The sequence below is a fragment of the Poecilia mexicana genome, unplaced genomic scaffold (genome assembly GCF_051168715.1).
Source record: "Poecilia mexicana isolate PSO_F unplaced genomic scaffold, ASM5116871v1 scaffold_6, whole genome shotgun sequence".
NCBI lineage: Eukaryota > Metazoa > Chordata > Actinopteri > Cyprinodontiformes > Poeciliidae > Poecilia > Poecilia mexicana.
In genome coordinates this window covers 14,502,855-14,517,304 of record NW_028263375.1, presented here as the reverse complement: position 1 = coordinate 14,517,304, position 14,450 = coordinate 14,502,855, and the positions used below count along the sequence as shown (strand labels likewise).

Here is a 14,450-nt window from a genome sequence, read left to right as displayed (position 1 = left end):
TTCAGCATCAATATCGTTCCTGCTGTCTGAACTTGAGTGAGCTCAGTGCTAATCTCCAAAAAGCACTTTAATCTCCATGTGCAAACAAGCAGCTTAAGCAGCGAGGCCAACCTCTGGCCACACTGACCCCTCACTCCTAACGCTCACAACTCAATCATCTAAAATGCATGCTGCTAATCCAGGATCTGTCTGCAGATTCTTAGCAGAGACTGAAGGTTGTCTTAACTTTCAGACCTAACAGAGGACAGTGGATGTATTTAGTCCTTTTTTGCAGTAGTTATTTCCAGGCTTTTAAAATAAGCCTAAATGGGATTACTGCCATCGAGGTCCCTTTTTGTCCCTTCTGTTTCTGTACAGGAGTTCAGTCACTTTAGTTCTGACTCAGTTTTGCTCTAAACTGTAATAGAACAACATGAAAGCACTTTGTAAGCATGACTTGAATTTTAAAAGCATGTCTTTATTTCTATGTCAATAAACTACTGAACTAATTCCTCAAGTGTCCTTTTTGTGAGAGCCACTTCTGCTCGGTGTTAGATTTTGCAGAGCTGTTCAATCGGTCATTCTAAAATAGAAAGAGTGTGGCAGAACTCCAGAGCTACCTATTGCTGTTCACCTAAAGTGATGACCCACTTGAGGTCAATCAGCAAAGCAGTCAAGAGTGATCTGGTAACTTTGGAGGAGCTGCATAGGGGGAATTATTACACACGCGCTTCTGGTCTGTATGGAAGGATTATGTGTTTTATTATTTAAAGAATTTATAAATAATTCCCCTATGCCATTTGCCGCACATCATCCGGGAGACAACGCCGCCCAGGAAACACAGAGATGGAAGCATGATGCTGTGGGGATGCTTTTCAGAGACTAACTAGTGTCAACTTTCAGCATTAATATCGTCTCTGACCAACAGAAAAGTTGGTCACTGTTGATGTCCAACAGAGCAATCCTAGAAGAAAACCTGGTGTGTGTGCGTGTGTGTGTGTTGGCTCTGTGTTGGAGTGGTGACCTGTCCTCAATGCACCCTATCTGTGTCTGCAATGAAAGGCTCCAGCTCACTATGACCCCCATAAACAGAACATTTTATCTGGAGCAGGTAAAACACAAAATTCATGGAAACTTCAAATATTTGCTGTATGCACATCTGATCTGACCCCCGAACAAAGGAGAAGAGCACCAGCAGGTGTGTCCATGTAGATTACATCAATTTTACCATGACAACGTTCCTCACACCTGTTTAAGCATTTTTTTGTTGTAGCGTCTGAGCTGCTGGAAACTGGAGCTGGACTGGAGCCAAAAAGGATGTTTGCGGTCCTTGACTGTAAGGAGCAGACAACACAGTGTTTAAACACAGTACCTCCTGTTTGAACTATTCAGTCCACGTTATCTCTGTGCATATCGTTTAAAACAGCTGACCAAGATAACGAGGACCTCCAATACAGAGAAATGTCGTCAGGGCTCTCTCTGTGCGTAACTGGGTCAATACCCAGAAATTAAACACCTTTAGAAAAAAAGAGGTCCTTGTGTCACCTCAGTCGATTTTTTTTTATTATTATTTGACTTCAGACTGAGCAGATTCTGATAAGCAGACTCTACTCAACTGATTCAAAAGAAGAATCAAAACAAGTATATCAATACAACTAATATGCACATCCAAAAATTGCTGATTCATTCCACATCTGTCCAAACATGTACTCTGCTGATTCCTCTAAAAAAAAAACACACAAAAAAAACTTCTTGTTACGGACGCTGTGTTGGACACACACAAACAAGGCCAACGTTCAACACACAAGGTACCCCGTGAGGTAAGGGTTGGTTAAATTGTGACTGGACATGGGTGTACACTTCATGCAGGTTTTATAAAGAAATTGATAGGTCAGACACTTTGCGGTCGGAACCAGGAGGATATATATGAGCGAGAAGGCAAGTCTCCAGAGGACCAGCACACCTGAACACATCCGCTGTGATTACTGCTCATCCATCAGTCATGAGGGTGGTCAACATTGTAAGTATTATTCTTTTATGTATCTACAAACACCATCTGGAATAGTTATGGGCTAAAACAATTATCTATTTGTTATTTTACATGTAGGGACCTGATCCGTCTCTGGCATATCGGCCAAACTTAGAAAACTCCAAGGAGAAAGAAGAATACAGAAACTTTGTGGTGAGTTTGAGCTTTTCTTTAGCTAATAACGACTATTTATCCATCCACTGGTTTATAATTGTAAGGTCGCATGGACAAATGTTTAATACCACATTCATTAAAAAATATTACATTTCTTGCTATGTAGTAATATGTTTGGATCATTGGCTGTGCATAGAAAGTAAATAGGTTCTTTGGAACACAGAATAATGTTGAAGTAGATCCAGTTGAGAATGCTGTATTACAAATTTTTGTTCAAAACCAAAAATCCAACTTGCATTTTTTTTTTCATGAAGAAGTGAGAAAATATATTATGGAATCAAAGATAATCTAAGATATGGAAAGTATTACAAAAATAAGAAAGTGCCGAGGAAGCTTTTTATATTTCAAAAACAAAGTTTGCAGTTCTACAATTGAGCAACAAATAATCTTTTGGTTGGTGCCAAAGCATTCAAATTTATTTAAACTGAAAATCTGCAACAGACGTTCAATGAAACAGACACAAACAGTGCAGATTAAAAGTTTGCCTTTTATAGATGTCCAGAGAGAACCGATGTGAAATTCGTATGCGTTTAAATTATGGGACCTAAATTAAAGAATGATTTAGCAATTAGTTAAAAAATAGGAGAAACACATTGAACCATATAAATATGGTTTGAAACTCTCAGCTACTGGTAAGGTTCATACATCATTGTGGAATTGTTTAATTTTCTTAAACCTCCTGTTGAATATTATCTTGTTGTGAAGTACAAACATAAAAATGTCCATTCGTTCAGGAAATTTACCCAAGTATTTAAAAACAATCTAAGAAGTTACCTTTTTCATAAAACTTTTCTGATTTCTGACAAAACGAGATTTTCTATTCATGAGGAGTTCCAGTTTACCTGTCGATGTAAATATTAAAACAATAATATAACATTACTTAATAAAATTCCCTAATGTGTCAAAGAGGAACTTCTCTTTAATCCAGACTCTTCAATCCCTGATATTGCAATGGATGATGGTGCATCGGTGTTGTGAACCGTACTGAGGAACTGTTTCCTTTCTTTTCAGGATGGGAGTCTCTTCAGCAGAGTCTTTAAAACATACAGTGTGATGCACACCAACCAGACGGTGGACTTCGTCCAGCAAAAGGTGAAACGAACAGGGGGCAAACAGCAACAATTAATTATTCAGTTGTTTTCTATTTCAAACTTCCCTGCAAGTTACAAACCTAGATATAGATATAAAAATAAAAGCCTTACCGGTAGTCATACTGCACCCTCTGCAGCACGGTCAATGGACCCACTGCAACCACTCTCAGATGGGAATGATGGAGGCCATCATGTCTCTGGACCAGCTGGTGGACGAGTCTGATCCAGACGTCGACTTTCCCAACTCCTTCCACGCCTTCCAGACTGCTGAGGGAATCCGCAAAGAGCATCCAGACAAAGGTACCTTCTAAAGCTGACGGAAAACAATTACACCTTGTAGACTAGTACGAAGCTTACAGATTGCCCCGTATCGCCTCAGACTGGTTCCAGCTGGTGGGGCTGATTCATGATGTTGGGAAAATCTTGGCCCTGTGGGATGAGCCGCAGGTATGACAGAGTCTTTTGACTATATCACTTTAAAATATCTGCATTATATTGTGACTTGTATATTTACTGCAATCAAATCTTGCTGTCTAGGTAAATTGGAGTTTATTGGAATTCATATAAGTTAATAAAAAAAAAGTTCTCCACATTTTGTCACATTACAACCCCAAACTTCCCTGTATTTCAACATTAGTTTTTTGTAAAGTGTAAGGAAACTGAAACATTGGAGGGGTAACAAAACTTATTTTCAAAGTTTTATTGCAAATAATTAAAAAAAAGTGTCATGGCAATTTTGAGCTCCCTTTAACTTAATATCCCTTAAACCAATTCAATTGCTTTCAAAAGTCAACTAGTGTCATGAAGTGTGTTGGTTGATGGTGAGGAGATGACGCTGAGACCCAGGTAAAATGATGAATATGATGAACTTAATGATAAAGATGCTCAAACAGTCCAAGACAGGCAGCACAGCAGGAGACAAGCGCACAGCTAAAATGCCAGTAGCAACTGACTAATCAGGACTAACATGTGAGCGAACACAAACCAGGACTTCGCAGTTCCACTGGAGAGTGTAGACAGCAATAGACATTAGACAAACTAAGACCCAACAAGAGGTGGACTTAAATACACACGGGGTAATCAAGGGAATGAGAAACACCTGGGAACAATCAACGGGGAAGACGCAGAGACAGAAACTCACAGGAAGGAACTGAACACATAAAAACTAAAAATAAATACACAGAAACACGATCATGACAACTAGCTAGTAAAAGGAGCCCCCGTGCTAATCAGAGTATAAACACAGCTGTTAGTGAAAAAGGTTTATTAGAACACACCAGTGAACAAACAGCAAAATGAAGACGAAGAAACACAACAGACAGGTTTGGGATAATGTTGTGGAGTTGGTTACGCCAACACAAGGCAGAGTTAGTGGAACCAAGTCTTTGACATTTCACAAAACATTTTTCAGTCCAACATCATAAAATGAAAAGAGAATGACAAAAAAAAAAAAAAAACCTACCAATACAGGCTAGGGAAAGAGAAGCTACCAAGAGGCCAATTATAATTCTGGAAACAATCATTGAAAATATTTCTTTAACAAAGTTGATATTCTTCCTTATTGAGCATGCATATTGAGTAAATCATTTTGCAGCAGCTGACTGTGTGTGTGTGTGTGTGTGTGTGTTTGTTTTAGTGGGCTGTAGTAGGAGACACATTCCCTGTGGGCTGCAAGTTTCAAGACTCCATAGTGTTCAGAGACAGCACCTTCCAGGACAACCCAGACGAGAAAAACCCAAAATACAAGTAAGTTTTCTCAGCTTAAATTCTCACTGCTTAAATAGAAATTAAATATGTCCATATTTTATTTTTCACAGATTAAATATAAACAGTACAATCACATGACATGATCAATGGTATTTTCCAGTACAACTATGTTCAACTTTTTAAATTGTGATTGTCAACTGGGTCATTGTTAAAACAATAACAATGACCAACAGTCGCATCCAGAGGCCGTTCTTGCATTATAGAAGTTGTGAGTAAAACAGAATTGGGAAACAAAATAAAATGGACACTGGTGTATTCTGTGGACAATACAGGATGTGCATTTAATACACGTCACACACTCATCATCACAAGGAGCAACTGCGACATCCTCTTAGAAACACAAAACAGCACTAAGACTGAGGGAGAGCGAAGGAAATAGGATTCAGCATCAGTTTCTTTTCTTTTTTAGGACTGAATACGGGATCTATGAACCTAACTGTGGCCTTGACAAAGTGCTGATGTCCTGGGGCCATGATGGTAAGAAAAGTTATCATAGTTGCCCTAATAGAACACTTTACTGAACCAGAGCTAAATTATATACTGCAATATCATTAAATGCTGTTTAATGACTGAGTTAAACAGCATTTAATGCAGTCATTAAGCAGTTGCAGAGAACTGCTTAGACTGTAGAATGCATTGTACTTATAAAGTACAATGAAATATTTGGTGATGCTTGCTGTTCCATTGCCAAAACAGCAGCTGTAACCAGGAGCAAGTTGTTGTTTTTTTTCTTTTATAAAACTACATTGCTGGGAAGGAAATATTAAAAGTCCTCATCTTCACTGTATCTGGACATAACTTACTGTCTAGGGTCAAGCTTTAGAAATGCAAAGTGTGAAGTGAAATATAAGTCATGTTTCTGCGTTTACATTGTTCTTTGTTCCTTCAGAGTATCTCTACAGAGTCATGAAATTCAACAACTGCGCCATCCCAGAGGAGGTGTGTGAATCATTAAATGAAGTGATCGCCCCCGCAGTTGGCAGACGGGTTGGGGTTTATATCAATTCCAAGGTCTTGACTGAAGGTAGTGCTTTTTTTGTGTTTGTCCACAGGGGCTGTACATGATTCGATTCCATTCCTTTTACCCCTGGCACTCTCACGGAGATTACACCCACCTGTGCAACGACAAAGACCTGCAGATGCTGCCCTGGGTCAAAGAGTTCAAGTGGGTATATTCCTTTCAGAAACACCCTCTCATTTGATTAATAGAGGATTTGACTAGTGAGATCTAACTCTGAATTCTGCGTCTCTGCAGCAAATTCGATTTGTACACAAAAACCACAGATTTGCCCAACGTAGACGAGCTGAGGCCTTACTACCAGTCACTGATCGACAAATACTGTCCCGGAGTGCAGCAGTGGTGAACCAGCAGCAGCACAGACATCAGAAATCAGCTACATGACTATAAAATGTAAATATACATGATTCAATGTTTTATCAACACTTAAGCTGGACTTAGTGCTTTTTTTTTTTGGTTATCACCTTTTGCTTATGGAAACTTCCATCTCTGCAACATGGTTTCTCAAGTCTCACATAATGCTTGAAATTATAGATGCATGTACTAACTTTTTTTTTTGTTTTATTGTAAAAAAAAAAAAATAAAAAATCTATATAAAAGCTACTGCAATGTCTCCCGTGGTGTTTCATTTCTAATACTCAAGTATTTACAAAAAGCAAAAAGTGCTGGTCATGATTCAGTACACAGAGAAAGACAGAGTAGCGAGTGCAAAAACACAGAAAACAGCAGTGATATACATTTACTCCCTTGGAAAAAAAAACAAAACAAACCTGAGCTCAATATTTTGAATTCCATTTTCTGATTTCAGCAACCAGGAATATTTTCTTTCTCAGCATTAGAAATATAGTTGAAGTAAAGCGAAGGCAGAAGAAACTGTGGCTGATGAGGAAGCAGAAATGACCTCTGGCTTTTTTATTTTAAGGCAGGTGGTGATCAAAGTCTAAAACTTCTCTAAAAACTTTCGTCATGATTCTCATCTTTCTTCACCAACTCTTCCTCATCATCATTCTCACTGACCAGCTTTTGTTCGTTTTCCTCCTCCTCTTCATCTTCAGTGTTCTTTTCACTCTCATCCTCCTCTGCCTGTTTTTCCTCTGAATGATCTGACAAGCTTTCATCCCCACCCTCGTTGGGATCGTCCACCTTCTCAGCCGCCTCATCGGTGACTGCAGTCTGCTCTGCATGCCTGTTCTTGCTGCGCAAACCCTGGAGCAGACAGAAGGTGGCGCTACAGGCAAGGAGAGTCCAGATGAGCGTGTGGGCGGGAACGCCTCTGACCTGAGCGCGCACCCACCTCACCGCTTGGGCAACAGCGGTGTTGGAAACCCGACGTGAAGCCGATTTGTCCTGCAGAACATCAAGAAAAAAGAAATCCATAAAAATTAGCCTCACCTCCAAAGGCTTTTGTGTTTTCTGTAAACTAGTAAGGAGGAAAACAATTAATCGACTTGCAGTGAATTGTCAATTAATTAAAGTTAGTTCCAATTCAGTGTTGTAGTGTGGGTGCTGTCCAGAAGATGGCGCCAAAAAACAAAAACAATAACAAAAGATGAACATGTTGAAAATCCAAGATAAGTCTAACATCCATTTAAAAAAAACACACTAGCACAGAAATCATTCAGACAGGCACTTTCACACGCACACAGATGACAACAAATGACTGAGAACAGTAGTAGTGAAAAGGCTTTTGTCATTTTATTATTTATTAACTAATAAAGATTTATTAATTAACTCTCACAGAAAGAAAAGTGGGGAAGCCATCACTGTTTGTCATTCTTCAGTGATCGTAACCATTTATGGACAGATTTACCTTTAGTCCAAACTGGGTGAGCATGCCCTCCAAGAAGGTGTTGCCCAAGTGCACTCTGGGATAGAACTCCTGATCATAAACCCTCCTCCACCAGCGCTCTGGAAAAGATCTGCATGGATCCAAACATGGATCGATCTTCATTATTCTGATTTACACGCGTGAGGCAAAGATTACGTTTCTGATTTCCTAATGTTTTTCACACAAAAGACTTATCAAAACAAGTCTTGATTTAAAATTTAAGGTTTTGCACTTTCAGACACGACGACATTTCTGCAAAATATCTGAGGAAAATAATAGTTGTTTTTTTTTTTAGATTTCTACAATTGTGCAACCAAAAAACTGAAAAATGAATTGCAAAAGGCTTATAAAATTACAACCACAAATGTCAATGTATTTCATTGTGATTTTATGTGAAAAACCAACACAACTCATGAATAAAGGAGTTGAATTCAAATTAGGACAAAGTTTTAGAATTGTTCAAGTCAAAAATGTCCTACCTTTCTAACATCAACCTCTCAGTCATTTAAGTCTGTTGCATTAAAAAAAAAACAGTTATATCCGCTGCAGGTAGGGTTTACATAAGGATCCAGAAACTATAAAATGGGGATATGGCACAAGGAAGGAACAAAGAAACAATAAGGAATAAAGTCTGGAATGAAGTCAGATCCGGAAACTACTGAAAATTCCCAAACGTGCGAAAATGCTTGGAAAACATTTTTCATTTTTATTTTGCTTCCCAGTGATGTGCTATACTTTGTGTTGGTCTATCACATGAAATCCAGATTAAAAGCCCAAGTTATGGTGACAGACTTAAAAAAAAAAAAAAAAAAAAGAAAAGTTTGTCACCATAACTTAGAAAATGGGAAAAGGTTCAAGGAGTTTAATTAGTGCTGTAAGAAGTTGCACATCAAAATGTGGCTGTAATGTTTCATTGCTGGTGGAGAAACGGTGAGCACTGACCCATCGGCCTTTGGTTCAGTAAACCAGTATCTGTAGCGGTGAGCTCGCAGGTATGTGGGCGGCTCCTCGTGAAATGGATACTTGGATACATCCGTCTGGATCAGTTCAATCACTGCAGGAGCAAAATGAAAACTTTAAGAGAACCATTTGTTCCTTGTTAAATAAAAAAAATGAATGATTTAATCTTGGTTTTACAGGGAATTCAATACAATTTCAGGAAGACAACGGTTTCATCTTTCTGTGGATTCATGCAGGATTCATGCTTTCATTCCCTGATTTCTTTCAGAGAATGAAAACTGCGGCATGGGAAAGAAGATACAGATCTGACCCAGTTTCAAACTAAAAAAAAAAAACCAAAAAACTGCTCCATTTGTTTCAGTTTTCATTTGACAAGAACTCAAAAGGGTTTTGCACCTTCTCTTTTGCCTTGCAGGAGTCGGTACATCAGACTGGTGAACCACGGACTCTGGGTTTGAGGCCCCAAAGCTGCAAACCACATCTGCCAGTCCAAGCGAGGCTGATGTGGCGTCACCACAGGGGGAGACGCACTGACGTTCCCCGGCTTGTACATGAACTCAATTTCCTGCGAGGACAAATCAGAATCATGTAAACAACTCGCATACTGCGAACAGATATACCTTAAACTGTCACTTCACCGTCCATGTGTTCCCATCGTTGCTCCCTTCAATGACCACCTCTGGCCTCCCACCCACTCCCGTCATCCTTCTGAACAAGCCATAGGAGTTGACTAGCTGGTAGCGATCCACCAGTCCGTACGCCTGACGCACCCCCGGCCACAACCTGGAGTGAGAGTCATACTCTACGTAGCTAAAAGGCACCTGAAAAAACAAAACAAAAAAAAGGTAGAGAAAACTACAGTGAGATTTGTAAGCCATCCATCTTGCAACTCTTGATTTTCCAGCACCCACCAGACTGACTGCAAACATCGACGCAGCAGCAGCGGCAAACACCGTCCACTGGATCATCCCCCAAAAGCGCTTCAGAAAGCCAGAGATGCACGCACACCTGCACATGAACTCACATTAAAGTAGGATGAACAACTTGAATGAAAAGGATCCAAAAACGGAGAACACGCTACACACCTGAACATGGATGCGACCAACTCCCAGGTGAGCGAGAGGACACCGATCCAGATGCAGGGGATGGTGACGGTCTTCAGAAACTGGTTGAACTGGTGGTATGTGAACGCTGCAAACGTCAAATGAATACCAAAGCAATGAAGTGCAAATCTTTCCAAACGTTTCTTGGAAACTGAAGCAGAGCTACCGACCTGTGCGCGATGAGACGGCGTGCTTGGCTGAATCCACCTGCAGGTCGAAGCAGATAATTGTTCCGAAGATCGTGAGAGCCCAAACTAGCAGCTCCACTAAGCGAGAAAGCCACAGCAACAGCTTAGAGTCTATGGAAAGAAAAATAAACAAATAAGTAGAATTAATGTGTTTCTGCAAACAAGATGCTTTTTACAATTTCTGATCATCTTGAAAAAGAAAAAAAAAAAAAAAAGTTGTCAAAGGTTGATTTAATACTAATTAAGTCTGATCTGTAGGTTTGACAAATCTTTAATGAACTCAGCATCCAATTTTTCAGAGTTTGGTACAGAATAATATGTTCCGTTATTGGCATCTGGAACAAAATAAGTAAAATTGTTGGACGGGAGTATCCTACACCAGGATTTCCTACAGTATATTATAAGCCTGGTGGGCCACCAGGCTTTATTTGTGCCCCCACAAATAAAGCATTGTTTTTTTTTTCTAATTATTGCCTTTTTTGTAAGACTTTATAATAGGTGTTTAGGTATTAATCTTCCAGTAATGCATAACTATCAAGTGATATTTAAAAATTTTCTGTCAACTTTTATAATTTTTTAACTCAAAATCATGGCGGGTGGCTGGATGACTGCCCTAGTGCCCCTAGCACAGCAAGTTTTCTGGGGGAAACCCTGTAAACTAAATATTGATTTTTTTTAAATCAGGAACTGACAGCAACCCTGTGTCGTTTTCAGTGAGATAATATGTCAAAAACCAAAAAATGATGGGTAGAATGTCACAATTAAGGTGTTTTGAACCAAATCAAATATATATGCATTAATGTTAAGTCCCCTACATTTATTAGATTTTTGATTTTTAGGACACAGAAGAAAAAAGTGTAGAAAGCCAAACATTTTGCCATGCTTAATTTTTCCACCCTTATACAGAAGTGGAAATGGCTTAACCTAGAATAAGTTTGTTCTCAATTAATTGAGCTATTTTTAAAGCTAAATAGGCTGTTAATTCAAATTCAACGTCCAGTTACAAACAGTACTTCCTCCCTACCATTCAGTCATGATCATTGTTCTTCCTAAACATGAATACATGTTTGTACAGACATATTTATGCATGTGTACTGAACATGGAGTAACACCAATAATTTAAACACTTATCTTTTTTTTTTTTTTTTTTTTGCATAGTGGTGATAAGAAGTAACCTAATGAAAGCAAAGTTCATACTTTTCCAAACTCACTTTATGTTATCCCCGTCTAAAAATTGAAAACTTAATTATAGATTTTCAAGTCTGATACATAATCCACCAACGAGAAATGCTTTCTTTATTTCTCAAAGTGTAAACAATAAAAACTGCTTTGCAGGTTAGCCATGGCAGGAAACACAAGTGAATTGCTAGGATGTACCGTTGTTCTCGTCTCCAGACTTGTCTGCTTTGCGGAGCCAGAAGTTGACGTGGCGGTCATCCAGAAGGGACAGACAGAGGGTCACCGTCAGCAGATTGAAAAAGTTGTAATTACCGGAGAAAATGATGAGCACCTGAAGAAGCAACTACACAGAGAACAAAAACAATCCAATTTACAAACAAAACTTGGTTTTTAATAGAAACGCACCGAGAAATCTGCTTGTGATCGGAACTGGCCAATTTTCAGCAAAAAAAAAAAAAAAAAAATCTAATATTTGCCTTATTAGTAAATGAACAACTAATAAGGCACTGACAACAACACCCTTCAGTGTGGAAGTTTTGACTGAGTGAAGAAGGCCCAATGTTAGCCATTTGCTGTGTAATTGAGCTAAAAAAAATGTGCAAAAGCTAAACATTGCCTTAAAGGAAATCAAAGGGTTTATGGAGGAATTAGACTTTTGCAGCAACAAAGACTGGAACAAAAGTAGCTTAGAGAACAGTCAATCAATGAATATCTGGAATCTCAGAAAGCATTCAAGAATGCCATTTCAAACTTCTCTTCTCACCTGCATATAAAAGGCGGCAAGTCGCAGCCGTCGCAAAGGACTGAAGAAGAGAAACGGTACAGGGATTTCTATGACAAATGTTCCCACTATGCTGAGCTTCTGCCACCAGACCGGCAACTGGTGGGCAAACCAGGCCAGTGGAGTAGGGATGCACTGGGTTTCATAATGATATGTCAGAGCTGTTCAACACAGACACAAGGAACATAAGCCATCAGACAGATTTTCCAACGAAATCCGGTAACACCTGCAGCATTTCGTGCAACCAACACTTGTACCTGTGAGGCCCCACCAGGTGGGACAACGTGAGGTGAGCTTCACCACTCCAGAGGCAAACATCAGCCTGAAGAGCAGCCAGCGAATCAGCCAGAAGGTCACAGGATCGTGCTCTCTGACCACTCGAGATCCCCTGATTAATGTCAGGGGAGCCACGAGGACACAGAGGAACCCGGTCTCAAGCAGCAAGTTGTCCCTGCAGGGCGGAAAAAAAAAATAAAATAAAAAGGAGGCAGGAAAAGTTGCAGGAATAGAAGAGACTAGAGGATCTCATCATGAGTGAGTTATCTGCAGTTCTGCTGCACAGCAGCAAAGCCAAACATCACTACAATGGCAAAGCAGCGTCCGTCTGTTGAGACTGTGTGAAAATGAAAACTGAACTGGCCTGCACATCTTAATGTGAGGAAATGACTGTGCATTACAATCACAAGCTTCAACATATTAGAAATGTAAAAAATGTGGCATGCTGCATTTTTATTTGTGATCCTTAATTAAAGCCGCTGAGACCAAGTAACTAAACAGCATATTTCTTGCATACATTCAAAATGTTTGGTGTGGAGAAGTACCAACACAGACCTTAACTTTTTTTTAACTCCCAACGAAGGACAGGAAAGCAGGTCAGAGTTAAAAGGAGGAATGAAGGAACTCAGTGCAGGTCAATACAGGAAGAAAACCTGTTAGAGGTTGCAAAACACTTGAACGTGGAGCAGAGGTTCATCAAACATCAAGATAGATCCAGAACTGGAAAGCATATTTGATAAGAGCATGTGTTTGTCAGATCGGCTTAGTCAAAGTCCAGGTCCATATTTATTTGAGAATTTCTGGGGATACTTGATAAGTAAGAATCAGATAATTCCACATCCAATCTGACTGAGTTTGATTTGTCAGATTGGATGACAAATCCAATCTGACAAGATTAAATCATTCTTTCCTTCATCATCCGTCTCTGATTTGTGCTCAGTTTGTGGTTGTATCAAAAACACTTACCACTGGAAGTAAAGGAACACCTGGCCTACCTGTAATAGGGAAACACTTTTAGGCAAATTAAAATAAACGTACTGTGTCAGAGAAAAGAGGAAAGGAGGCAAAGGCCACCGCAAACTCACTTGGTACATAGACAAGTACAAGGCCCAGAGGCAGAAGAAGACCAGGCTGTCCCTCAGAGGCTCCAGCAGCGAGGCTGCCAGGCTCAGAGCGGCCCCGGTGAGGCACAGCAGCTCCATGGCCGTTTGGGTGTCCAGGCCCAGGAGGGGCCCCAGCCACAGCAGGGTGGGAGAGGTCAGCAGCTGTTCCAGCAGAGGCTTCCCAGTGTACCGCAGCTGCCAGCGGGCAGGGAGCAGCCCATCATTCCCATACAGACCTGGATACAAAGAATGTTAATTAGTCTGGGATTAACTTTTCTACTGTCAATGTGTGCAGATTTTGCACTTGAATTTGATATTTCAAACTCAATACATGCAAGTAAAGCATGAAGGTCTGCAATTAAGCTGAAACTGAATTATGGAACTTTCTGGAACTACATACATCATAATGTTTTAGTGAAAATTGTGTTAACGTGCTTAAAGACACATCCAGCATGTGACCATGTTGTCTCGCAGGTTGGATTTCTCTCTACAGCTCATAAAGTTAGCTCAGTACGCAGAACAGCAGAAGTTTCCAGGCGCTCCTTCACCACGTAAACACAGCAGCACAGGAAGCCTCATCTAGAAGTTTTTTCAGCTAACAATGCTAACGCGGCGCATGGAGCAGAGGGAGAGAGAGAGAAAGATGGCTTCGTTCAGTCTCACCTGGTATCTGAACGTAGAGGGACACAAAAGCTACCATGTAGATGAGCGCCATGCACCAGAGGAACAGGCGCCGAGGTAGGATAATTTCCCCCATGTCTGACCACCGGCCACCGAGGTTCTTCCCTCCACATACGCCGCTTGTCTCTGTGCAGCAGGAAGGAAGCTGCAAGCGGGGATTTGACGAGCGGGAGACACGTATTAAACGGGAAAAGTTTCTGAAATCACCTGAGCGGCCACAAGGTGTCGCTGCTGCTCCTTTCAAACACATGTTGCGTTTAAGTACTCCTGTGTAAAATGGGTAACCAGTGTTC

General features: G+C 40.2%; 2 protein-coding genes across 2 annotated transcripts; one reads left to right on the top strand and one right to left on the bottom strand.

Moving 5' to 3' along the window:
• Positions 1-1,599: 1,599 nt before the first annotated feature.
• miox (myo-inositol oxygenase) lies at positions 1,600-6,661 on the top strand. The gene is made up of 10 exons (XM_014982735.2): positions 1,600-1,999; positions 2,087-2,161; positions 3,194-3,274; positions 3,411-3,573; positions 3,653-3,720; positions 4,910-5,019; positions 5,450-5,517; positions 5,930-5,979; positions 6,093-6,205; positions 6,296-6,661. Exons 1-10 carry the CDS (start codon positions 1,982-1,984, stop codon positions 6,402-6,404), a joined length of 855 nt encoding a protein of 284 aa, XP_014838221.1. The 5' UTR covers positions 1,600-1,981; the 3' UTR covers positions 6,405-6,661.
• Positions 5,061-14,366, bottom strand: lmf2a (lipase maturation factor 2a). The gene is made up of 14 exons (XM_014982720.2): positions 14,140-14,366; positions 13,459-13,712; positions 13,340-13,368; positions 12,355-12,548; positions 12,080-12,258; positions 11,515-11,659; positions 10,120-10,248; positions 9,932-10,037; positions 9,758-9,854; positions 9,485-9,667; positions 9,243-9,411; positions 8,829-8,940; positions 7,869-7,977; positions 5,061-7,405 (listed from the first exon to the last, which is right to left on the bottom strand). Exons 1-14 carry the CDS (start codon positions 14,231-14,233, stop codon positions 7,010-7,012), a joined length of 2,196 nt encoding a protein of 731 aa, XP_014838206.2. The 5' UTR covers positions 14,234-14,366; the 3' UTR covers positions 5,061-7,009.
• Positions 14,367-14,450: the final 84 nt, after the last annotated feature.

Coding starts and splice junctions, on each gene's coding strand:
- miox (XM_014982735.2), top strand. Junction 3,574..3,652: donor CAAAGAGCATCCAGACAAAG/GTACCTTCTAAA, acceptor GTATCGCCTCAG/ACTGGTTCCAGCTGGTGGGG. Junction 5,980..6,092: donor ACTGCGCCATCCCAGAGGAG/GTGTGTGAATCA, acceptor GTTTGTCCACAG/GGGCTGTACATGATTCGATT.
- lmf2a (XM_014982720.2), bottom strand. CDS start 14,233: ATGGGGGAAATTATCCTACCTCGGCGCCTGTTCCTCTGGTGCATGGCG. Junction 12,549..13,339: donor GTGTTCCTTTACTTCCAGTG/GTAAGTGTTTTT, acceptor TCCGCCCTGCAG/GGACAACTTGCTGCTTGAGA. Junction 12,259..12,354: donor CACCTGGTGGGGCCTCACAG/GTACAAGTGTTG, acceptor TGTGTTGAACAG/CTCTGACATATCATTATGAA.